At 35.7% G+C, this 21,635-nt stretch overlaps 7 protein-coding genes and 2 non-coding genes across 9 annotated transcripts; 2 read left to right on the top strand and 7 right to left on the bottom strand.

Annotated features, from left to right (window-relative positions):
• The first annotated feature begins 66 nt into the window (after positions 1-66).
• Positions 67-2,089, top strand: klo-1 (Glycoside hydrolase family 1 protein). Its single transcript, NM_068870.8, has 8 exons — positions 67-167; positions 227-492; positions 543-796; positions 881-1,025; positions 1,067-1,208; positions 1,363-1,492; positions 1,534-1,745; positions 1,834-2,089. The coding sequence occupies exons 1-8, from the start codon at positions 80-82 to the stop codon at positions 2,034-2,036; spliced, it is 1,440 nt and encodes a 479-aa protein (NP_501271.1). The 5' UTR covers positions 67-79; the 3' UTR covers positions 2,037-2,089.
• On the bottom strand, positions 1,982-4,229 carry npr-35 (G-protein coupled receptors family 1 profile domain-containing protein). Its single transcript, NM_001027917.6, has 6 exons — positions 3,883-4,229; positions 3,385-3,614; positions 3,156-3,338; positions 2,858-3,010; positions 2,685-2,812; positions 1,982-2,523 (listed from the first exon to the last, which is right to left on the bottom strand). The coding sequence occupies exons 1-6, from the start codon at positions 4,169-4,171 to the stop codon at positions 2,352-2,354; spliced, it is 1,155 nt and encodes a 384-aa protein (NP_001023088.2). The 5' UTR covers positions 4,172-4,229; the 3' UTR covers positions 1,982-2,351.
• Positions 4,230-11,743: 7,514 nt separating this feature from the next.
• clx-1 (Basic proline-rich protein-like) lies at positions 11,744-13,420 on the bottom strand (the record flags this gene model as incomplete). Its single annotated transcript, NM_068868.6, has 1 exon — positions 11,744-13,420. One exon carries the CDS (start codon positions 13,418-13,420, stop codon positions 11,744-11,746), a length of 1,677 nt encoding a protein of 558 aa, NP_501269.2.
• 21ur-13514 lies at positions 13,413-13,433 on the bottom strand. Its single transcript, NR_056234.1, has one exon.
• Positions 13,434-13,837: 404 nt separating this feature from the next.
• On the bottom strand, positions 13,838-15,739 carry C50F7.3 (PDZ domain-containing protein). Its single transcript, NM_068867.2, has 9 exons — positions 15,685-15,739; positions 15,450-15,551; positions 15,346-15,405; positions 15,226-15,299; positions 15,092-15,131; positions 14,871-15,029; positions 14,721-14,825; positions 14,435-14,673; positions 13,838-14,041 (listed from the first exon to the last, which is right to left on the bottom strand). Exons 1-9 carry the CDS (start codon positions 15,694-15,696, stop codon positions 13,891-13,893), a joined length of 942 nt encoding a protein of 313 aa, NP_501268.1. The 5' UTR covers positions 15,697-15,739; the 3' UTR covers positions 13,838-13,890.
• 21ur-13319 lies at positions 14,111-14,131 on the bottom strand. Its single transcript, NR_056233.1, has one exon.
• Positions 15,740-16,007: 268 nt separating the features above from the next.
• C50F7.9 (Poly-N-acetyllactosamine extension enzyme) lies at positions 16,008-17,399 on the top strand (the record flags this gene model as incomplete). The annotated part of the gene is made up of 7 exons (NM_068866.1): positions 16,008-16,106; positions 16,199-16,282; positions 16,485-16,601; positions 16,648-16,767; positions 16,835-16,931; positions 16,977-17,137; positions 17,181-17,399. 7 exons carry the CDS (start codon positions 16,008-16,010, stop codon positions 17,397-17,399), a joined length of 897 nt encoding a protein of 298 aa, NP_501267.1.
• An 18-nt stretch (positions 17,400-17,417) lies between these two features.
• Positions 17,418-19,155, bottom strand: sucg-1 (Succinate--CoA ligase [GDP-forming] subunit beta, mitochondrial). Its single transcript, NM_068865.6, has 6 exons — positions 18,977-19,155; positions 18,825-18,930; positions 18,476-18,719; positions 18,152-18,427; positions 18,036-18,108; positions 17,418-17,973 (listed from the first exon to the last, which is right to left on the bottom strand). The coding sequence occupies exons 1-6, from the start codon at positions 19,146-19,148 to the stop codon at positions 17,597-17,599; spliced, it is 1,248 nt and encodes a 415-aa protein (NP_501266.1). The 5' UTR covers positions 19,149-19,155; the 3' UTR covers positions 17,418-17,596.
• Positions 19,156-20,428: 1,273 nt separating this feature from the next.
• On the bottom strand, positions 20,429-21,349 carry C50F7.5 (Basic proline-rich protein; the record flags this gene model as incomplete). The annotated part of the gene is made up of 1 exon (NM_001380341.1): positions 20,429-21,349. One exon carries the CDS (start codon positions 21,347-21,349, stop codon positions 20,429-20,431), a length of 921 nt encoding a protein of 306 aa, NP_001367666.1.
• Positions 21,350-21,635: the final 286 nt, after the last annotated feature.

Genomic DNA, 21,635 nt, shown 5'->3' with positions numbered 1-21,635 from the left:
ACATAACCCGATTGAACACAACTGTTGACACACAAAATACCTCTTATCAGTTATCATTCCGTCGATGTCTTGTTCGGTTATGTCTTTGCCAACTAAATTTCCAAAAAATTTCCAATTGGCTACGGCTACCGCGGCGTATCAAATTGAAGGTGCAAAAAATCTAGATGGTAAGTTTATTTTGAATTAAAAATTATTCTTTTAGAAATTTACTTCTGAAATCATTAAGGCCGCGGATTCAGTACTTGGGATTCAATTCGTTCTGAAAATGGTAGAATTCATGATAACTCGGACCCTGATCTTTCCTGTGAAGGTCGTCTAAAATACAAAGAAGACGTTGCTCTTCTCTCAAAAATCGGTGTCACCAGCTACCGATTTTCAATTTCTTGGTCCAGAATTCTTCCAGATGGAACTTTAAAAACAATAAATGAAGATGGCATTCAATTCTATCGTGATATTTGTCTTCTACTACGTGACAATGGAATTGAGCCAATTGTATGTAATAATTTCTTTGAAACATAAAAAAGCGAAAACATGTTATTTAGGTGACACTGTTCCATTTCGACATGCCTCTTTCAATTTATGACAATGGAACATCATGGCTAAACAAGGAGAATTGTGAACATTTCGAGAAATTCGCAGATTTATGTTTCCAAAAGTTTGGAGATCTTGTGAAGACATGGATAACTTTCAACGAAATAAACATGCAGGCTTGGTCATCAGTTGTAAAGATTGAAGGAGAACTTTGGTTATGCCCAGATCGTCCAGAAATCGAGAATCATGAACAAGCACCTTACATGTCAGTTTCTGAAGAAAAAAACCTTTGAAAGCGAAGGAAAAAACAAATGTTTTGGAATAAGCTGATTGAATATTTTATTTTCAGTGCAGCCACCAACATGCTTCTTACTCACGCAAAAATTTATCGAAACTACCAGAAAAACTACAAAGAAACTCAAAATGGCTTGATCGGAATAACAAATGGTGGAAGATTCTGTCTACCTGCTTCAGATTCTCCTGCAGATCTTGATGTTAGTCAAACTATTGACTTCCTTACTTTAATGATTTGCAGGCATGTAATCGAGCGCTGGATTGGCTCTTCAATTATACAATTGAACCAATTTTGACTGATTCCGGAGACTTCCCAGCCTCAATGAGAGAAAAATTACCGTTTCTACCAAAGTTCTCTGAAGAAGAAAAGAAACTCATCAAAGGTTAGCTGTCGATCGGAAATTTTTGATTTTAAAAAGATTAGTTAACTTTTTTTTTCTAAGTTAGCCTTGCACCATATTGGCAGCTCTAAATTCATTTTGCTGATATATTTTACCAATTATAATTTTCAATTTTTTTCAATTATAATTTTTTCAGGAAGCACTGATTTCCTGGGAATAAACTATTATCTCAGCCACATTGTTCGTAATTTAAATGATGGGGAGGAGCCAGCATCTCAATCAGAAAGAGACGCAGCTTATGCGTTTAATGAAGGAAAATGGGAAAAGTTGGTTTTTTCAAGTTCTCCTATAACCAAGAAATTTGCAGAATTTGTGGTGAGACATGGGTTCGTTATGCACCAGACGGTTTGTTCGGGCTTTTGAAATATGTTAGAGACAAGTACAATAATATTCCTGTATTCATCACTGAAAATGGATGTATGGATTTGGTAGGAGGTGAAGGAAGAAAAGAAGAGGAGATACTTGATGATAAGCATCGCATAAAATTTATTTCCGGACATTTGGAAGCGGTAGCTAAAGGTAAATTAAATTTGAAAAAAGTTTCGAAAAATAAAAAAACAATGATATTCAATTAATTTTTGGGAAACTTCGATCACTTGAATTTCAGCACTGGAAGAAGGATGTAATGTCATTGGCTACACACTCTGGACTCTGATGGATAATTTCGAATGGGATGACGGATTCGGTGTTAAATTTGGAATTTGTCGCGTCGATTTTGATTCTCCAGACAAAACAAGAACCATGAAATATTCGGCTAAATATTATCAAACTTTTATTCGCGAATTTAAAAAGCATCATAATCTTTTGTAGAATGGATACAAATGTATTGATAATAAATAGATTGCATGCTAGTAAAAACATTTAAAGCATTTGTGATGGTTGAAACAATAGAAAACACGTGGAAATGGAAAACCGTAATTGAAAAAAGGAACATGGAAAACGTTTAGTTGTAGGAAACAGTTGATTAAAAAAAAACTTTCTCTATTGTTGATTAATACACTACATAATTTTTTAATTCAATCCGTAATAATGTTTTCATGTTTTCGAATACCTAAGATTCTGAAAATGTTTGAACTCCTAACGTTCTAGATATAAAAATATTCATATTCAATGATTTTAAAAAGTTTAACAATCAGAAGTAGATCTTTCCACCTGTTTTCCATCTAGTTCAATAAGTAAACTAGATGCTCCACCTAAATTTGTTGGTTCAGTTCCAAAATTAGACATTGAAATTGTTGCAGTTGATTTGAAGCCACGAGAGTGACGACGGAGTATTGTGCTTCGGACTCTTTCGTATCTGAAAATATACCGATTATTTGAAAATAAATTTAGTCTTAAAAATAAACGTTAGAAACGCATTTTACAGGAAAATGCATTTACAAGAGATAAATAATACATTTGAATAAAACTAATAAATACAAAAGAAGTAAACTAAAAGTGTCAAAAGCTTTTGCTCACCTTGTCTTACATGGCATCAGTAATATACTTTTGAAAGCTCTTCTGTACTTGTGACTGTATGCAATATAAATTATTGGATTTAAAGAACTCGATAGTAATGACATCCATTGGAATATTGGCCGAATCAACTGAAATTCTTGCTTTTTTAATAAGATAAATATGTAAACAGCTACCATTGAAGTAATTTGAAAAAGATCCGATCGCTGATCAGCAAAGAAGAAAAAATATGTGAAGATGCAATAGAGAGGTAACCAGCAACAAGCAAATACAATTATTACTGTTAACATCATTGTGGCAACTCGTAGTTTTACTCGATCTTCTCGGGCCTAAAAATATTAATATCAATTTACACATAGAAATTTAATGGAATCATTCTAATATCTAGTTTTTGCTAAAAATTTAAAAGAGCCTCGTAAAATAATTTCTTGGCTATCGATTTTTTTGATTTGTTTAAAAATATATAAAACTTACTCTTGCATCAACTGCCAGACTTCTATGTGTTGATACAGTGATAAATATTCTCGTGTATAGACCCGAAATCAAACCAAATGGAACTATGAAAGCCAGCAATAAGTTAACAAATAAAAAATATAATTTTTGATCCGTTTGTGACGTACATAATCGGTAACCATAACTGCCTTCTTGCCATACTATCTGAAATGCATTTTTTGAAAAAAAAACAACGATTTTAAATTTATACCAAATCATAGTTATACCAATTAGGTATTCCGAATATTGCAGCTACTAGCCAAACAGCAAATATAACATATTTTGTATATTCTCGATCCCAGCTAGTGTTGTATTTCAACGTATGGCAAATAGCTAGATAACGATCAGCCGTCACTGCAACCAAGGTGTAAACTGATGCAAATGACGTAGATGCGTTAGCCCATGTGGACAATCGGCAGAAAAATTGACCCCAAAGCCATTCTGAAAATATAAAGCTGTTTTCATTAAAAACGGAAATTTTGCCAAAATATCCCTATAATAGTCTTTTGAGAACCACTTTCAAAAAATGTCAAAATTCTCTGTCAAATTGCCAAAAATTTTAAAAATATTTGATTTTTTGAGAAATTTTGAGCACTGCTGCAGAATTCATACAAAGGATACGATTTTTGCTCAATTTCAAAATTTTTGATTCACACCGAAAACTGAGTAAAAAGTTATTCTGGAAAAATAATTTAAAAAATAACCTTACCTGTGAAAATGCTATTAATCAACGTAGTTGGCAGACAAATCCATAAAATAAACAGATCAGCAAGTGCAAGAGACAAAATTAGATAATCCGTGGTTATATTTAAATTCTTATGAGCCCAAACCGCTAAGACAACAAACGTGTTTCCAAGTACACCAGTGAAGAATACAGCTCCATATGCAACTGTATAAAGAACAGTTAGTTGATATGAATGTCTAAGTAGAGGGACTGGTTCAAGTTGTTCAACATCTGCATATAATGGCTCTACAAATGACGTATTCATTGTTTCCATTTGAACAGTTGCAAAAGTTCAAAAATTTGACATTGGCAGTTTTGGAGATTTTCTGAAATAAATGTATCTTTAAATAACCTGCGGAAGTTGAGTAGAGCATCAAAATCAGAATATAACAACTAATAAAATACAAAATACAAATTACTAGAAAAAGAGAGAAAAAAGAGAAAAATGATGATGGATAAGAAAAAGAAGAAGCCGTCTGAAGATAACCCAATGAAATGACGAAATGCATTAGTAGCGTCCCCCAAGAGAAAAAAGTTTCCCAATGAATTAAGGACGAAAATGAAATAGTTTTGACAATGAACTCAGTATCTATCATGTTAAGATATGATATTGCTACCTACAGTTGTGTCTATAATATCCGTTTTCGGGCTTTGCTTATTTGTAGAAAACCCTTGTTCTAACAAACGTTACAAGTGAATATAGCAAGAACGAGATCGCTGAATTCCGGCCGTTGTATCATCTGTCCAGAATGTTGTGAAATGATCAACATTGTTTTAACATGCAGACAACATTATAAACATCAACTTTACAGTTAAACTTTTTAAAGGTTCCACGTTTTTAGTTATACTCAGTCTAAAAAGTTAAAAAACGATTATGTGATAAACGAAGCATGTAGATACTCTTGGACACCATTCTAGCTTTACCCATTTTAAATGTCATTTGATGAATTCCTAAATGTTTCTGTTTCATTTATTGAATAAATAGGGAGGAAGATACTAAAAAACAGTTTTAGTGGGATTTGACCAATCCGTTTCGGATGACACAAACTGAGTTATAATATTGTAGTGTAGAAAAGTGAAAATGTGCTTTGTCATTAATTGATGCTCGTCTTGATTTCTTGTAAATTCTTTTGGCGGCAAGCTCATAGAGCCTAGGATCACATGAAAAGGTGGAGAAGAAAATAGAAAAAGTGTGAAGAAACCGCCCTCTATCATCATCATTGCCGGCACTTCCTTTGCCCCCTGCACCCAAAACTATATTGAGCCAATTACTACTGACTAATAGTTTGAGGACTCTGAGATTCTTGGAAAATCTGAGAAAATATAAAAATAAGAGAAAAGAGCAAAGATACATAAAAAAACATGTGTTGAAACAGAGAGATACGAAAACAGAGAAACTTGTCAAGCGGTCATGATGGGATATAAAAAGAGATGAAGTCACTGGGTAAATAGATTACGGACACTGGAAAACGGACAGAAATGGAATAAAAGTGTTCGTTTGACGGAAATATTTGGGTTCGAGTTGTAAATGTGATTTATATATTGAATTTGGAAGTTTGACAGGGATAATGTTCTTCTCGACCACAATGTAATAGTTTTTAAAAGTGCACTATTGTCTTAAAACACTCCAAAACTTTCTTAGATTTTTCAAAATCTTTAGTCAAAGTCAGCTTGCAAAATTTTCCAACTTTTCAACTTTTCAACAAATCAACTTTTCGAGCATCGCTGTAGGTACTAGACCAGGGGGTGTGCATCAAATCTCTAAATTTGCCGAGCTCGGTGGACAGCAATTTTGGAAAATTTGCCGCACGCCCTTGTGCTAGAGGACTCTGAAAAATTTCCCACGAACTCATCAAATATTCACTAAAAAGACTCCAACAAAAATCCTGACACAATTCTCTTGAATTCGAGACTTTCAGGTAACAACATTATTACGTGAAACTAGAATTTCGGCTCCTTGACTTTTCTAATGTTTTTGAAAAACAACGAAACTTTGTAACAGATTCGAGAAAAATGTCTTGTATTTGAACATTTTGTGAGCCTTTTCGAGCAACATTAAAGTTGAGGGTAAGAATTTTCATATCTCAAAATTTCAAAAAGTACAGAATTATCTCGGAATTATCAATTGGAATAATGTGCATGAATGTTTGATCAGTATCAAGGAATTTTTCAGGCAAATAATGTGTTCATGAAATTTCAGCATGAATAATCAAAATGAGATATTGAAAATATTACTGAAATACTATTTCGCTTAGTTTAGTCCGAAGAAATTTATAGATGATTTCCTAGCAAAATCACAGTTGTTCAAACTTTTCTATCGGGAAGTTTTACAGAAATTTCAGTTTAAACACACTCCAGCTTCATTCATGGTGGAAACAGAAATTAATTGGAAAACAAATAAATTTCACGTTTCAATCTTGTTTTGAAAAAAAACAATTTTTCTCAACTTTCACAATTCGCATACTCTGAAGAATTTTAGAAAATAACACTTATCAGTATAATACAAATATCTCTTTGTCGATAATCCACATTAAATTAATCTTTAAATATCAAAAATGTTTTTGACTGAATCTGCTTTCGAACTATGACATTCGGAAGAAAAAACACAAAATTTCTGACAATAGGTGTCATATTTATTTTTAATTTTGATTTTGACACTTCTTGTTATTTAAACCCATAATGAACTGAATTAGATAAAACTGTCGATCAAAGATAGAAATAGGTGAACGGTAGAACATTTTCAACATCTTCAGAGAAAGATTGCCAAATAAAAAATACCGTAATTTCTCTTGAAAGAAAAACTCGTTTTAAAATTTTTTAACTACATACATTGTCGCTATTAAGTTACTTTCACTCCAAAAAAAGTAAAAATTTCAGAAACTCCAAGAAAATGAAATTTTGTGAGAAAACTTTTTTTAAAAAAAATTTCCGTTTCAAACTAAAATGAAACCAAAATGAGAAGGAGGAGACGGAGTTTTTCGTCAATTCATTTCAACCTCTCCCACTTTTTCCAAACATTTTCTTTGTCTTTCGACCCTTATTTCCATATTTTCCAGTGGCTCCCACACACGTCAAAAAGAGAAGTTAATAGCCGAGACCGACGGAAAACACAAATCTCTGAGAGAATGAATGAAAACGTTGGAATTCGGAGAATTTGTGTTTCTGGAAACTTCAAAAGTATGATTTGAATAGTTTCAACTTGACTTTCACACATTTTTTATTCAAATTGAATTTGAAATGTCTATCTAAAAATCATATAACTTCCATATCAATTTTGATAGCTCAGCTAGTTTCTAGAGAAATTGGGGAAAATGTTTAAAAGTTTTAAAATTTTAGACCCATCATGACCCCTTGGCATAAAAATAGTCCACACAGTTTTGGCATATTTTGACAAAAAATTGAAGTGTTAAAAGATTGAATAACAATGTTTCTATATTTCTTCGAATTCACTTATACATATAAAAGCAAGATTTTTCTTCCGAGACAGCTTGAACTTCTTAGAACTTGTTTTTTTTTCAGTTTTTGAGAAAACTAGTAAAAGAAGAATCAAATAGAGAGATTCCCCAATGGGACACTTGAAATAAACCATAGTTTACTCTTGACATGTATACACCTTTTTGATTTATTGCTGTCATTTGTTGGCAATGTTCCAAATATAGGAAAATATGAGAAAAAGATGGAAAGAATTGGCCATAGAAATGAGGACTACAAAAGACTGATTGCTCTTGACTTGTTCTTTTAAACAAAAAAAGAAAGAAACAGTGTAAACTAGACATCAAAAATCAGAAAATAAATGAGAAGTCCCTAAATTTTAAAATATGAAATACTCGTCTTAACACAAGGATTAACATTTCAAAAATTTATACTGTGCGCGCTTCAAAGTTTTGAAACATTTTTCATCATTTTTTTCGAAGTTTTGAAGTTTTCTCAAACAAATCCCAAGTATGATCCTTTTGAAGAAGTTTCGAATAATGGAATCTAATAGCCTCGCTTCAAAAAATGCACGTTTAAAAGAAATGTGCAAAAGCTCACTTGAACCTTCATTTTTGCGCAACCTTTTCTTGCAAAGCCGGGTTTTTCCCTTTCTATGAGAAACTTTTAACAAGAGTGAAAGTTTGAAATGAAAGGAAAGTTCAGAAAACATAAAATCAAAATTTTTTTTTCCAGAAAAAAAGAACATGAATTTTCAAGAAGTTCTCAATGGATTATACTGGATCATTTTAAAATCATCAAAATTTTGCATTAATTCACTTTTGGAGCAACTTTATTGCAAAAATGAACTGAGCAAGTTTCAGATCGACTTTTTTAAAGTTCAATTTGCTTATCTGCTGCTAAACCTTTTGTAGTGACTTATTTTTAAAATACACTTTTGAATGGCATTCGTTCAAATTTTTGAAAATTGCAGTATCACGGTAAGTTTACATAGACCTCACAGTTAATTAAGAAAAAGAGAGCGAAGAAATCGAAACAAATTTTGAAAACGTTTTTTCCAGTTTTGTATGATTTGATCTTTCTGATCATTAAATATACACAACAAGTCGGCATTTCCTTATTTATACAACCTGAGAAAATTAATGTGTCTCGAAATCGGAAATAAGCAACTTCCTCGGATTTTGTTGTTTTCTAGAATTTTCTAGGCTTCTTTATTTCTACGATGTTATTTCAAAATAATTTTGATTGGACAAATACTTATTCTAATGAACAATCACCGGTGTTTTAGAAACACATCACCCTAGAAATGGACTTTGTTAACTGAAATTCGGATCTCTAATAAATAGAAATTGATTACTAAGTTGTTTATATTACTTAAATCTATCACTATCACAAATGTCTACTTTCTTCCTGTCAATAACATGAGAAATACGAGGCGTCAAACCGAAAACGTGTGCGTTTGAGAGTAGCCGTCGACAGAAATTTTGGGGCCAGTATATATGGCAACAACAAAATCTAGTTAGGGAAAAGCTTCTACGTCTTTGCCCATCTTCTCTGGAAGAAAGCGTAAAAATTTGCCAACAATAACCGAAGCTAACAAATAAATGCACACCGAAGAATAAGTTGTTGGAAACTTGGGGAAAAAAAGAGAGGCATATAAAGAAATGTTAGAAAGTATTCTGAAAATAGAGAAGGTTGGACAAGCGAGCGTGATTGGCTTCGTTATGGTAATTTTAGTTGGATAAGAAAAATAGATTGAAGGCTTTATTAAGCTGGTCAGAGACGTGTCGAAAGGTCTTGTTTATCAAGAAAGGTACAGTTCATTGATAAGAACAGCATTGATACATTGTACAAACTTGTTTTAGATTGAATACAAAAAAGTACTGAAGGAAGTGGTTTGTGGCTTTCTAGAAGCTTCATATTATTCAGATAATCAGGAAATTGCATTGAACTTATAGTCTATGTTGATTGCAAAGGTAAAGTTAGTGAGCTAACAAAATAATTGTTTATTTAAAATTTAACCAAATAATGTTTTATCAAAAACTATAGTCCATGCGAAAAATTAAAATTTACCGATAGAACTACTTGATCTAACCGTAAGTACTCACATTTTCTACTTCCGCAAAATACTCGCCGTAAATTTTTAAAAATTAAACTCTGGTGAATCTTTTACAAAATTTTAGAACGAATCAGAAGGTTTTGGTGAAGATTGACATCAATTGTATCAAATTTGGATCAAAATCAATTTTTGCACACGTTTTTCACAGGCTATGTTCGCTTCCTAATCAAGTTAACAATTTTCGAGCAACAAATGGCAAAGAAATCGCCTGTATTTATGAGAGAAAAAACTTGACCAGTATACCGTAAGTATGTTCTAAAAGTATTTAAAACAGACTTTTAATAAATTAAGGGCAAATCTGTTAGCACTGCTATCAGCAATAAAATAGCCATTAAGTTTATTATAAATTTGAACTGTCATAATAAGGAAACAACTCCGTTGAATCACCAAAAATTTAGAGCAGTCTAAGCTCTCGAAAAGTGTGGCGCCAAAGAAGACAAACTACAGAAATATTAAAATGTTACCAATCTTTGCTATACATAGCTTTTTGGGAGTTAAAAAAATGAACCAGTTTATACAGAACATTTTCATCGAACACTGCTCGAAATGAATGTAAAACCCTTGCTATCATGATATTTACATAAAAAATTTTGAAATTATGTTTTCTAATCGGTTATTTCCGAGAGTATTTTATTGTTTTCAATTTTCAATAAAAATATTCCGTATATTTCTTGTTCTTCTTATATAATTCCGTTCCTAATAGTATTACACTAGTCTCTAGTAGTCTTGCATTTTTCCCCAATAAAAATTCAATAATTGACACACATTATTAGTTCTTTTTCAATGATACCTTTTTGAAGGTTAACGACTTTTCCGTTTTACATATTTTCCAAAAAATCATGAAGTGTCGAAATTCAAATAAGGTTCTACAATAAATGATCCCAGAGGCAAGAATGATTCAAAATAATTGTACACATGGACAACCATAGACAACATCTTTGAGGGTTTTATGGTGGGGTGACGATGTGTCGACTAAAAGAATATCTCCACTATATGGCCAATAATTCAAATATGTTGATTTTTGGAAAGTGTTAAGAATACAGGTGACTTGAGAGTGTTCGGATACAAGAGACACAGAGATGTTCCTTGATTGTTTGCAGAAAGCGATTTTTAAGGGTATAACAGAAATATTTGTAGATTTATGTTTCAACGGATGAATGTGAAAAACTTGAGTATATATTCGATTAAGTTAAAAAGTACACTTTTCATAAATGGCGAAAAATACCGAAAAATGTTTTTTCGACCAACTTTTTTTGGCGAACGGGATTCGCCGTTTGCCGCACAGCCCTCCCGATTAGAATGACAGAGTATTTAAAATTAGTTCTGCCTGCAACAGTATAAAAGGAAGTACGGTGTGCATAATTAGTACAAGAACGTTCAAAGCTAAACAATTTTTCGATATCCAGAAAGTGTAGAGTTCAAAATATATACGTTTTGATGTAACATATCAACTGACATCGACATATCTCTTTCATCAAATACCTATTTTTCATAACATGAAAAATAAACCAATCAATCAATCAATCAATTGTGTGGTTGAGAATGAGAGCTCATCATAAAAGAAAAATAGTATTATTGTGTGTTTTTAGATGAACATTGATCAGAACAATGTTTTCAATTGAGTCGAACCCGAATCAAAATGGCGAAAAACAGGCGGAGCCAAGTGATGAGCAAGAAAAAGAAAAAAAAAAGTTTTCGTCAATTCACAAAACTCCTAATGAATAGGAAGACAGGAATTGTTTGTTGACAATTCCCCATGGGATTTGGACAACCACCACCACGGCCTCATGTCCCTTTTTCTTCGAATGAAAAGTAGGTTTTGGTTCGGTTTGATTCGATTAGAATGACTATTTGGGAGGCACTAGAAGAGCCGATTTAACTAGAAATAAGAAACAGATGAAGAAGACGGAGAAAATGTCGAATTGAAACAAAAGGAAAATTTGAAAAAGTGGAGCAAAGGAAGTTGGAGCAGGAAGAAGGGACGGGTGTCCTATAAATGGTTTCAGGTATCATGGCAAGTTAAGAATGTGTTGTTTGTTCTGTTCCATACACATAGATTCTTTTTTTCATCTTCACGGAATACTAAATCAACCTAGGTTTATTTTTATTATTAGATTTAAAATGCTTATTCTAAATGTATTAAGTTGTTCTAAATATACCAAATAAGCTTATTTGATGAAAATAATTTATTTAAAATGTTAATCACGAAATATACAATTACCGAAAAGAGCGGCAGGATTCAAAATGAATAAAATGTATACAATGTACAGTAATTACAAAATTACAAAGACTTGTTTAAAATGACGGAGGAATTCCAGATCCTTCTGAGGATTCGGACGGTGGTGGTCCAGATGGATCAAATGGCCCAGGTGGCTCTCCAGATGGAGCTGGTCCTGCTGGTCCAGACGGTTTCGGTCGTCCGAAGATCCATTGGAAGAAGGAAGGAGACTCGGAAGGAATTGGAAGATCTGTGGGAAGTGGAACAGGCGGCATTCCTGATGGTGGTGCTCCTGAAGGATCAAATGGTCCTGGTGGTCCGCCTGATGGTGGTGCTCCTGATGGATTAAATGGTCCTGGTGGTCCGCCTGATGGTGGTGCTCCTGATGGATCAAATGGTCCTGGTGGTCCGCCTGATGGTGGTGCTCCTGATGGATTAAATGGTCCTGGTGGTCCGCCTGATGGTGGTGCTCCTGATGGATTAAATGGTCCTGGTGGTCCGCCTGATGGTGGTGCTCCTGATGGATTAAATGGTCCTGGTGGTCCGCCTGATGGTGGTGCTCCTGATGGATTAAATGGTCCTGGTGGTCCGCCTGATGGTGGTGCTCCTGATGGATTAAATGGTCCTGGTGGTCCGCCTGATGGTGGTGCTCCTGATGGATCAAATGGTCCTGGTGGTCCGCCTGATGGTGGTGCTCCTGATGGATCAAATGGTCCTGGTGGTCCGCCTGATGGTGGTGCTCCTGATGGATCAAATGGTCCTGGTGGTCCGCCTGATGGTGGTGCTCCTGATGGATTAAATGGTCCTGGTGGTCCGCCTGATGGTGGTGCTCCTGAAGGATCAAATGGTCCTGGTGGTCCGCCTGATGGTGGTGCTCCTGATGGATTAAATGGTCCTGGTGGTCCGCCTGATGGTTGTGCTCCTGATGGATCAAATGGTCCTGGTGGTCCGCCTGATGGTGGTGCTCCTGATGGATCAAATGGTCCTGGTGGTCCGCCTGATGGTGGTGCTCCTGAAGGATCAAATGGTCCTGGTGGTCCGCCTGATGGTGGTGCTCCTGATGGATTAAATGGTCCTGGTGGTCCGCCTGATGGTGGTGCTCCTGATGGATCAAATGGTCCTGGTGGTCCGCCTGATGGTGGTGCTCCTGATGGATTAAATGGTCCTGGTGGTCCGCCTGATGGTGGTGCTCCTGAAGGATCAAATGGTCCTGTTGGTCCGCCTGATGGTGGTGCTTCTGATGGATTAAATGGTCCTGGTGGTCCGCCTGATGGTGGTGCTCCTGAAGGACCAAATGGTCCTGGTGGTCCGCCTGATGGTGGTGCTCCTGATGGATCAAATAGTCCTGGTGGTCCGCCTGATGGTGGTGCTCCTGATGGATCAAATGGTCCTGGTGGTCCGCCTGATGGTGGTGCTCCTGTGGAATGGTGCTTGCCAAACACTAACTCAAACCCATCTGTTGCAGCGGATGGTTCTGGAGCATCAGAATGTGGTGATCTTGATGGGCGGGGAAGTCTAGTCGGACGTGGTCTTCTCGACGGATGTGGATGTGGACGATGTGGTGGTCCCGAAGGATGTGGAGGGCCAGGTGGAGCTCCAGAAGGGCCTGGAAGATCGGATGGTCCTTGCGGTCCTGGTGGCTGCCCAGATGGTCTCGGAGCAGGCGGAGGGGATGAAGGATCCGGAAGATCCGATGGATCCACGGCATGAGCAACGAGTACCAAGACTAGCACCCCAAGAGCTTTTCGGAACATTCTGAAATTCATATCAAATTGAATGTGAAATAAATGGGATATTAAAAAGAATATGAAGCTGAAACTAACTGAATAATTTCAATCCAGGTCTTCAAGCTTTTTATATCATTTTTTATTAGTTCAACATCAACAAATCATCTGACAAGAGTCCAATCCTTAAAGGATACACCCACCCATAGATTCAAAGTTCCACAACATTCCCATTCTTATCAGCAATTGAAGAAACACCTTTCAGACTGTTTTCTAATGATAACATAAACTGATATCATAAACAGGTATCCCTCGGCTCATTCTCTTACTGTATTTGCAACATTTCATGTGATTTTCATAAACCTCCTTTATTTACATTGACCTTTTGTTATAAACAAAAAAAACATAATATTATCATTAATATTTCTTCAAAAATCAAATGCTCATAGACCAAGTCAATATTTATGCAAAAAATCTATTTTCAGAAAAAAATGAATGAATCATTGTTGGAAAGTTGATTCAGTTTCGGCGGATTTCATTGGAGGAAGACGCACGAAAAGTCGAGAATTCCATCCACTTGGCACATCTCCTTCCTTTACTTTTTCTTCAATTTTCAGCTGAGAGTGAGCAGATTCATTGCTTTTGGGAATTCTGGAAGTAAAAATAGAACTAATAATTTAAAACAAATCGGTCAAATATTCTAATGAATCAAGCACTTGCACATCTTAGAAAGAGAAGAGACTGTGGCGTCCCGTGTCAATTATATTTAAAACCAAACTGAAACCGTATTTTCTATAGTTGACAAAATGTTCATTAACCAATATTTTCAATTAGTGCTGCACCCCATTCCTCAAGTTCTCTTTTGTTTTAAGAAAAATTGTCAACTGAAGAAATACGTTGCAAATATTTTTCTAAAGTTTTGGAATTTATTGTTTTTTGAAATTTAAAATGAACCGAGAAATATCTCTTTAAAGTGGAACAAAGGGGTGCAGCACTAATAGAGAATGTACGGTATAAAAGCAGAAATGTGTATTTACAACTTACGGCTCTGCTAACAAAATTGGCTTCAACTGTTCACCACCGCCAAACTTTCTCAAGACTGCAATTCCCTCAGCTCCATAAGCCGCTGCATCCGGTGGCAGTTTGTGGATACGTGGAGCTTCTTTCACTGTTTTTGTGATCTGGTTTCTCAGCAGATTTTTAAGTGGATCGGTCGATGGAATCTCAACAGTAACCAAGCAGTAGTTACGGATCAATAGAGACTTTCTCACTCGTTCATTGAACTATAATTTGTTTCTCATAGAATAATATATATGCACACAGAACTCACTCCAGTACAGGACAAAGGCTTTTCGCCATCTACATCGAGAATTGTTTCTCCAACACTAAATGTCATGTCCCCAAGTGAGTTTTCAACAAGGTCACAGACAACAATCTAAATAAAATCAAACAAATTGAAAACTTCTAAACTTTCAGAAACCTTTCCTTCGATTTCTTTGATGTCAAGACCGAGATGAAAAACTTTTTTCAGATTATACAATACCAATGTATCAGTAGAATAGCTTTCATGCTTTTGGAGCGGCGGGAATCCGGAAGGACGTGGAATGTGTCTTTTGAACCTAATCACTTTGTATGTCATCTGGAGAAAAACAAATTTCGATCAGAAGTATTCGGGATTTCTGCTCCTGACAGATAGCTTACTTTAGCACATGGTTGTCCATTGATAATTGTTTGAATGAATCTGAAATTAATTTTAATGCCATTTTTCAGTGTGAACTAAGAATTCTCGGGGGAACGTCACGTTGGAATATCTAGGTGTAACATTGTTTTATTACCTTGCCAATACGCCTTGGCCTCCAATCTGATACCCATTGAGATAAACAAGAATGTCTCCAACTTTAATAAGACCCTAAAAATATAGATTTTGAGACAATAAACGTTTTCCGTATACATACCGTCCATGGACTCTCAAATGGTATGCTAACAACAACCGAACTTTTCAGTTCAATTCCTATCTGAAAGTGATATGCTTATCTTTTGTTATCCTTTTAATACTCACGTTATCTTCAGCCTTGACTACTGTAGAGAATTCTAGAGTCTCAAAAAGATGAATTGGTGGCAATTTTCCACCACCGAAAGCTTTTTCGAGACGGGATTTTGCCTGAAAATTGTGTTTTCCTATGATATAATACATAACTACATCGTCTACAATTGTGTGCCTACGTGGAAGACCTTACGCCATATTAAACTTTGAAAAGAGCTGCAGTTTTATTTCAAACATTTCCAAAACTTACAAAAGCGTCCATAAGTGTAAAATCACTGTTCAGGCGTAGGAAAATGATAAGAAATAATAAGAATTGCCAGAGTCTCGTTTTCTTTTTTTTTTCAAGCTAAATTTTTTTTTGAATAAACTTTTTTATTAGTCACGCTTAATTTCATAAAAAATAATAAGTGTTTCCACTCTCATAATATATTTAAATCGGAATATTTTTGAGTTTTTGTCCAACATTGTTACATTCGATAAAGATCAGATATTTGATAAAGATCTAGGAACACCAAAAGCTAGACGCACTTCCACGAACCTAAATGAAACAATTCAAATAAGAATTGAAATACAATGAAATCGATACGATTCAATAATCCACTCTTTTTTATTGTTCTTGTATTCGTTATTCAATTATCATTAATAATTTTTCGGGTCGTATTTATAGGAAAGGTATGTCAGAATTAAGACTCTTTGTTAACTTTAAAATATGAAGACCTTTTTGAATTAATAAACAGTTTAATGATATTAAAAACTATTTCCAGCCTGCATCGTCCGTTCGCGCAGCCCGTGAATGCCTACACATTCAAACAAACACTGCTGAAACAGATGATCAGTTTTTCGGAAGGGTATGCCATTTTGAAAATGGCTTGCTGTTTTTCTGGTTTTGAATTTGTGAAGATATAAGATCAAAATGATGTGATGACTTTATCAACTGATAAGTTCAATTAAAACCCACTTCTTTGGTGAAACTGAAGCTTGATTTCTCTTTTTATCTCAAAAATGAAAACTTCCTGAATATGATAAATATCAAAATTAATGTTGTTTAAGATGTGGCCTTCACTTCATCAAGTGGTTGATAAATGCTCATATCGTCATTTTAGAGATCGTGTAAAAGTATTCGGATCTTCTAAACAATACATTTTATGGCTCAATTGGCTTGTCGATGTGAGAATATTTGAATTTTAATTTAATCAAGAGTTTGAATTTTCAGAATAATGAGCACATGTGTAACTCAATTTTCATTCACAATTCAAAAAGTATTGCAATGGAAAGAGAGTTTAAAAGATACAACAGGAAATGTGTGATATATTCTTTGAGTGATAAGCATACGGTACGAATGAAGTTTGCTAGTTGAATATAATAACTTTACGAATTAAAAAAAAGGAAATTAATTCCAGGAAACCTCACACTATCAAGATCCTCGATATAGTGTCCTCACATTAAAACAAAATGTGAGCTCACAAGCACGGCATTTAGGATGGGGAGTTGATCATTGTAAGCATATTACTTGTTCACGTATGAATATACAAGATTCTTCAGATGCTCGAGATTCGAATGCAGTTGATTTGACATACTTCACAGTTGTACAAGTGCATAAACTACGTTACGATTCAGTTAATATATTTTACGATGGAAGTCAACATATTAAAGCTCTGTTCACCAAATCTGCATTCGATGAGGCAAATCTGGTATCATGTCAGGTAAAAATTCAAGTTTGATTATCGTGTGCATAATTAATTTCAGTTCAATATCCTATACGATAGACCAAAAGGCCGTCTAGCTCGTCGAGAATTCCGTGCAACATGGAAGAAGCTTCTTTATGATAGACGGTATTTTGTGGCCAGTGTACGAAGGATCAGTGGAAGTAATGATAAGATATCTATTCTTCTTCTTAATATTTGCGATCCATATTGTTGGGCAAAATATATCAGTAATCAACCATTCCTTGCCAAAAATGTGTGACTTCTATAAATGATTTTTTTTTTAATTTAAATTCTAAATTCTAAAATAAAACAGGAAAACACAACGGTAAAGAAACAACAAGCTCTACGGAAAAATCCTAAAACAAGAGTAAATACCCGAGAATACAAGAGAAAAATGAAATGATTAAGGGAAAATCCTAGAAAGTAAAATTATAAACTTAAAATGAGATGTTTCGATTATTTCGGAAGAGAGGAAACAGCTTTAGCGGCGGCTTCATCCAAATTGTTGGCTGTAAGAATTTTGAGTCCAGACTTCTTCATGATTTGTTTAGCGGCATCAACGTTAGTTCCTTCCAAACGAACAACCATCGGCACATTTAATCCAATTTTGTTCACTGCACTAACAACACCATTTGCAATGGTGGCACAGTTGACAATTCCTCCGAAAATGTTGATAAGAACACATTTTACACGTGGATCAGAAGTAATAATTCGGACTGCGTTGAAAACAGCATCCTCTGTGACTGCTCCACCGACGTCGAGGAAGTTTGCTGGTTCACCTCCGTGAAGTTTGATGAGATCCATGGTTGCCATTGCGAGACCGGCTCCATTCACTAAAAATTGATTCAATTTTCAAAAATGAAGGAAGAAATAGAATTTGAGAAATAAATCTTACCAAGACAAGCAATATTTCCATCCATTCCAATGTAATTTAGGTTGAATTGGTGAGCATCGACTTCACGTGGATCCTGAAAACTAATAATGGAAAAAAGTGCACTTGAATTTTCTTACATGTTCCTCGAAGGTTTCATAAGCAAAGATTTCTTTTTGTCGATAAGCCGCACTGTCGTCAAAGTTCATTTTGGCATCGACACAGAAAACACGTCCATCTGCAGTTTCAACAAGAGGATTGATTTCCACTTGGGTAGCATCTACAGCAATGAACAGATCATAAAGGCGTTTAATTTCTTGTGCTGCGACTCCGATGAGTTTTCCCTCAAACTGAAGATCTTTGGCGATTTTAAGCGACTGTCCTTCAGTCATTCCCATTTGAATGTCAATTGGTGTCTGGAAAATTCGGTTATTTGAGAAATACAAATAATTTGTGAGACACACCTTGAAAATTCGTTCTGGAGTCTTTTCAGCAACGGCTTCAATATCCATTCCACCGTCTGGAGATGCAACCACCACTGGACCATTTGACTCACGATCCATAAGAACAGCAAGATAGGTTTCTCTTTTAATATCGACTCCCTCGGCAATCATTACTTTGTCGACACGAACACCTTCCGATGTAGTTTGTTTTGTGACAAGCCTCTTTCCAATCATTTCGTCGATCGCTTCGAGGGCCGCATCTTTTCTGAAAAATTAAATATAAAATTCGTCGGATTTAAAAAGAAATCGTTCGAAAATATATATAATTTATTCAAATTTTTAGTTTTACTACTTTTTCAAAAAAGCTTACTCTTTAGTAATGAATACACCTCCGATTCCCTTTGTTCCATTGATGAATTTGCCTTTGCCTCGACCTCCAGCAAGAATTTGTGCCTTCACAACGTACTCATGATCTCCTGAAATTTAATCGCTTTTATTTTTCATGAATTTCTAAAAACTAACCAAATGACATCCATTTCTCTTCTGCTTCCTTCCTGTTCGATGCAACGACGAAATTCTGAACGCTGCATCCATGTTTTTCAAGAATTTCTTTGCTTTGAAACTCCTGTAGATTCAGAAATCTACGCTGTGATTTCATCATTGACTTGGATAGGTTACCAGCAGCACGAAGCATTATTAATCTTAAAAATCCAAGTGAGAGGTTTTTTCGACAAACAAACAAGGTTCAAAAATTATGAGCTGTTAAAGGAAGCAGATAACAATTTAAAATTTTGAGCAAATCAAATACCAGGAGTTTTCAACAAAAAAAATCCAGAAAAATCTCGACCATTTAAAATTCTAGAGAAAGAATGGGAAGGAAAAAATCCACAAAGACTACACTAAACAACACGCGGCCGTTATTTCGGAGTATCGTTGGGAGCTCGAAGGATTATATAATTATCAAAAATAAGCAGGAGTTTCACTTTACTTAGGAAATTTTATTTTTTGCCAGAGTAAAGAGCGAATTAATATATATCGATATATATGTATTGGGAGGAAAATGTTTCGCAATAGAGCGCGCGAGAAAATGTCTCTGCGTCTCCACAGGGGGCGGGGCGATGGAAAATTGGATGAAAACGAAGACTGTGGCTAAAATCGTTAATAATGAAGATTATTAAACATTAAAAATAGATAAATGGATAGAAAGAACCATGTTCTAAACGCCTATATACATAAAAATAAGAAATTTTGAGATTTTTTTTTCGTTGTCTATATTTGTCAGCCGCATTCGAGTTACATGCCGTTTTTCAAAAATCTAATTACAACATTTTGTTTGGCTTTTTAACAGCTTCATTTGAACATCTTGATAGTTGAAATCTAAATAAAATAAATTCTCCGGACATTTAAGTCGAATGGCATTTTGTGACACGTACTCGCATAGATATAGTTTTACAGTAATCACAATAATTGTTTGTCGCGCCATTTTATTTTCTTATCCCAACCAAATGTTTCTTTTTTTTTTACATTTTTCAAGTCGGAACATGATGGCAATTGCTGTCTCTGACGATATAGCGTGTAAGACAAAGAGACTTAAACATTGATTTTGGACGAACAATCTCATTCATTTCTGCTCCCCAAACTTTACGACACTTGCCCAGATTTTTTATGTCCCGTTTGATTCGAGCAATTGAAGAAGAAAACAATTATTTCTTTCCTTCTTTCCTTCCGATTTTTTCGACGTTTGTTTTTAACAAAAATTGTAAATTATTCAAGATACTTGAAAACAAAACAGATCTCGGTGAATCTTGCCATATTGAAAATTAGTCTTTGTTATTATTTTTTTACTTGCTTTTTTGCAAAATTTTTCATGTCTTGTTCGCTCCAATTAAAGCGTTTTAAAATCAACTTTATTTTGCAATCGTTTTTTATTTACAATAGTTTTTACACAATTTACATAAGATCATTTAAGTACAATTACAATTGCTCTTGATCGAAATGATGCCCATGGTGTCCATGATGTCCATGATCATGGTGATGTGGTGGCCCTGGTGGCCCTGGCGGGCGTCTTGTTGGGGGTCCAGGTGGACCTGGCGGGCGCCTTGTTGGGGGTCCTGGAGGTCCTGGAGGGCGTCTGGTGGGAGGCCCTGGCGGTCCTGGCGGTCCTGGTGGGTCAGATGGAGATGGCTCATCTGATGGATCTACTGGCCCTGGAGATGGTGGTTCAGAAGGTTTAGGATCTTCTGATGGATCTACTGGTCCCGGAGATGGTGGCCCAGATGGAGACGGTTCATCTGATGGATCCACTGGTCCTGGAGATGATGATCCAGAAGGTTGAGGATCTTCGGATGGATCGACTGGTCCTGGAGATGGTGGACCAGATGGTTGAGGATCTTCGGATGGCTCTACAGATGGTTGAGGATCTTCGGATGGGTCCACTGGTCCCGGAGATGGTGGGCCAGATGGTTGATGATCTTCGGATGGCTCTACAGATGGTTGAGGATCTTCGGATGGGTCCACTGGTCCCGGAGATGGTGGGCCAGATGGTTGAGGATCTTCGGATGGATTTACAGGTCCTGGTGATGGTGGTCCAGATGGAGACGGTTCATCTGATGGGGCTACAGTACCTGGAGATGGCTCGTTGGATGGCTGAGGAACAACTGATGTCGGCAGGATTGGATCAGCGGACGATGCGATGACTGGTGCAGATGACGATCCAGCAATAGGTAAATCTGACGATGTCGGTGCAAATGTTGTAGTTGCTATTCCTCGGGATGTACGAGGCGCCTTTGTCTTATGATGGTGATGGTGGTGGTGGTGATGGCCACGACCAAGATCAGAAGGAGCTGCGAACGTTGCACCAGCCACTGCTAACAGTATTGTCAAAGATATTTGCATTCTGAAAATAGCTCACTGCAATTTTTTTTCTAAAGGAATGCGTGATCTCGAGAAGAAAACTGAAAAGCAAGATGATTTGATATTCTGACATTTTTGAAGCTCTTCTTTTATACTAGCTTTCAATGATTGTTTACCAATTCACATGATTTCCGTCTTCCGGCTCAGCGTCATTTTAAGCGCCGCCTTGTTCTGTTAGTTATTCTTATCAAAAAAAAAAGAAAAAAAAAGAGCATGATAAGAAAGTTGGAATTTTGTGACGGCAAATAGAACACCCACATAGGGTGTA

This window comes from Caenorhabditis elegans, chromosome IV (genome assembly GCF_000002985.6).
Source record: "Caenorhabditis elegans chromosome IV".
NCBI classification, from domain to species: domain Eukaryota; kingdom Metazoa; phylum Nematoda; class Chromadorea; order Rhabditida; family Rhabditidae; genus Caenorhabditis; species Caenorhabditis elegans.
The sequence above is the reverse complement of the archived record's forward strand: the minus strand, read 5'-3'. Positions and strand labels throughout refer to the sequence as shown.

Coding starts and splice junctions, on each gene's coding strand:
- C50F7.3 (NM_068867.2), bottom strand. Junction 15,300..15,345: donor CATTTGAGAGTCCATGGACG/GTATGTATACGG, acceptor CTATATTTTTAG/GGTCTTATTAAAGTTGGAGA. Junction 14,674..14,720: donor AGCCTTTGTCCTGTACTGGA/GTGAGTTCTGTG, acceptor AACAAATTATAG/TTCAATGAACGAGTGAGAAA.
- sucg-1 (NM_068865.6), bottom strand. CDS start 19,148: ATGCTTCGTGCTGCTGGTAACCTATCCAAGTCAATGATGAAATCACAG. Junction 18,931..18,976: donor AGAGAAATGGATGTCATTTG/GTTAGTTTTTAG, acceptor ATTAAATTTCAG/GAGATCATGAGTACGTTGTG. Junction 18,720..18,824: donor GGTGTATTCATTACTAAAGA/GTAAGCTTTTTT, acceptor TTAATTTTTCAG/AAAAGATGCGGCCCTCGAAG.
- npr-35 (NM_001027917.6), bottom strand. CDS start 4,171: ATGGAAACAATGAATACGTCATTTGTAGAGCCATTATATGCAGATGTT. Junction 3,339..3,384: donor ATTGGTATAACTATGATTTG/GTATAAATTTAA, acceptor AATGCATTTCAG/ATAGTATGGCAAGAAGGCAG. Junction 3,011..3,155: donor GTCTGGCAGTTGATGCAAGA/GTAAGTTTTATA, acceptor TAATATTTTTAG/GCCCGAGAAGATCGAGTAAA.
- klo-1 (NM_068870.8), top strand. CDS start 80: ATGTCTTTGCCAACTAAATTTCCAAAAAATTTCCAATTGGCTACGGCT. Junction 1,026..1,066: donor ATTCTCCTGCAGATCTTGAT/GTTAGTCAAACT, acceptor AATGATTTGCAG/GCATGTAATCGAGCGCTGGA. Junction 1,493..1,533: donor AATGAAGGAAAATGGGAAAA/GTTGGTTTTTTC, acceptor AGAAATTTGCAG/AATTTGTGGTGAGACATGGG.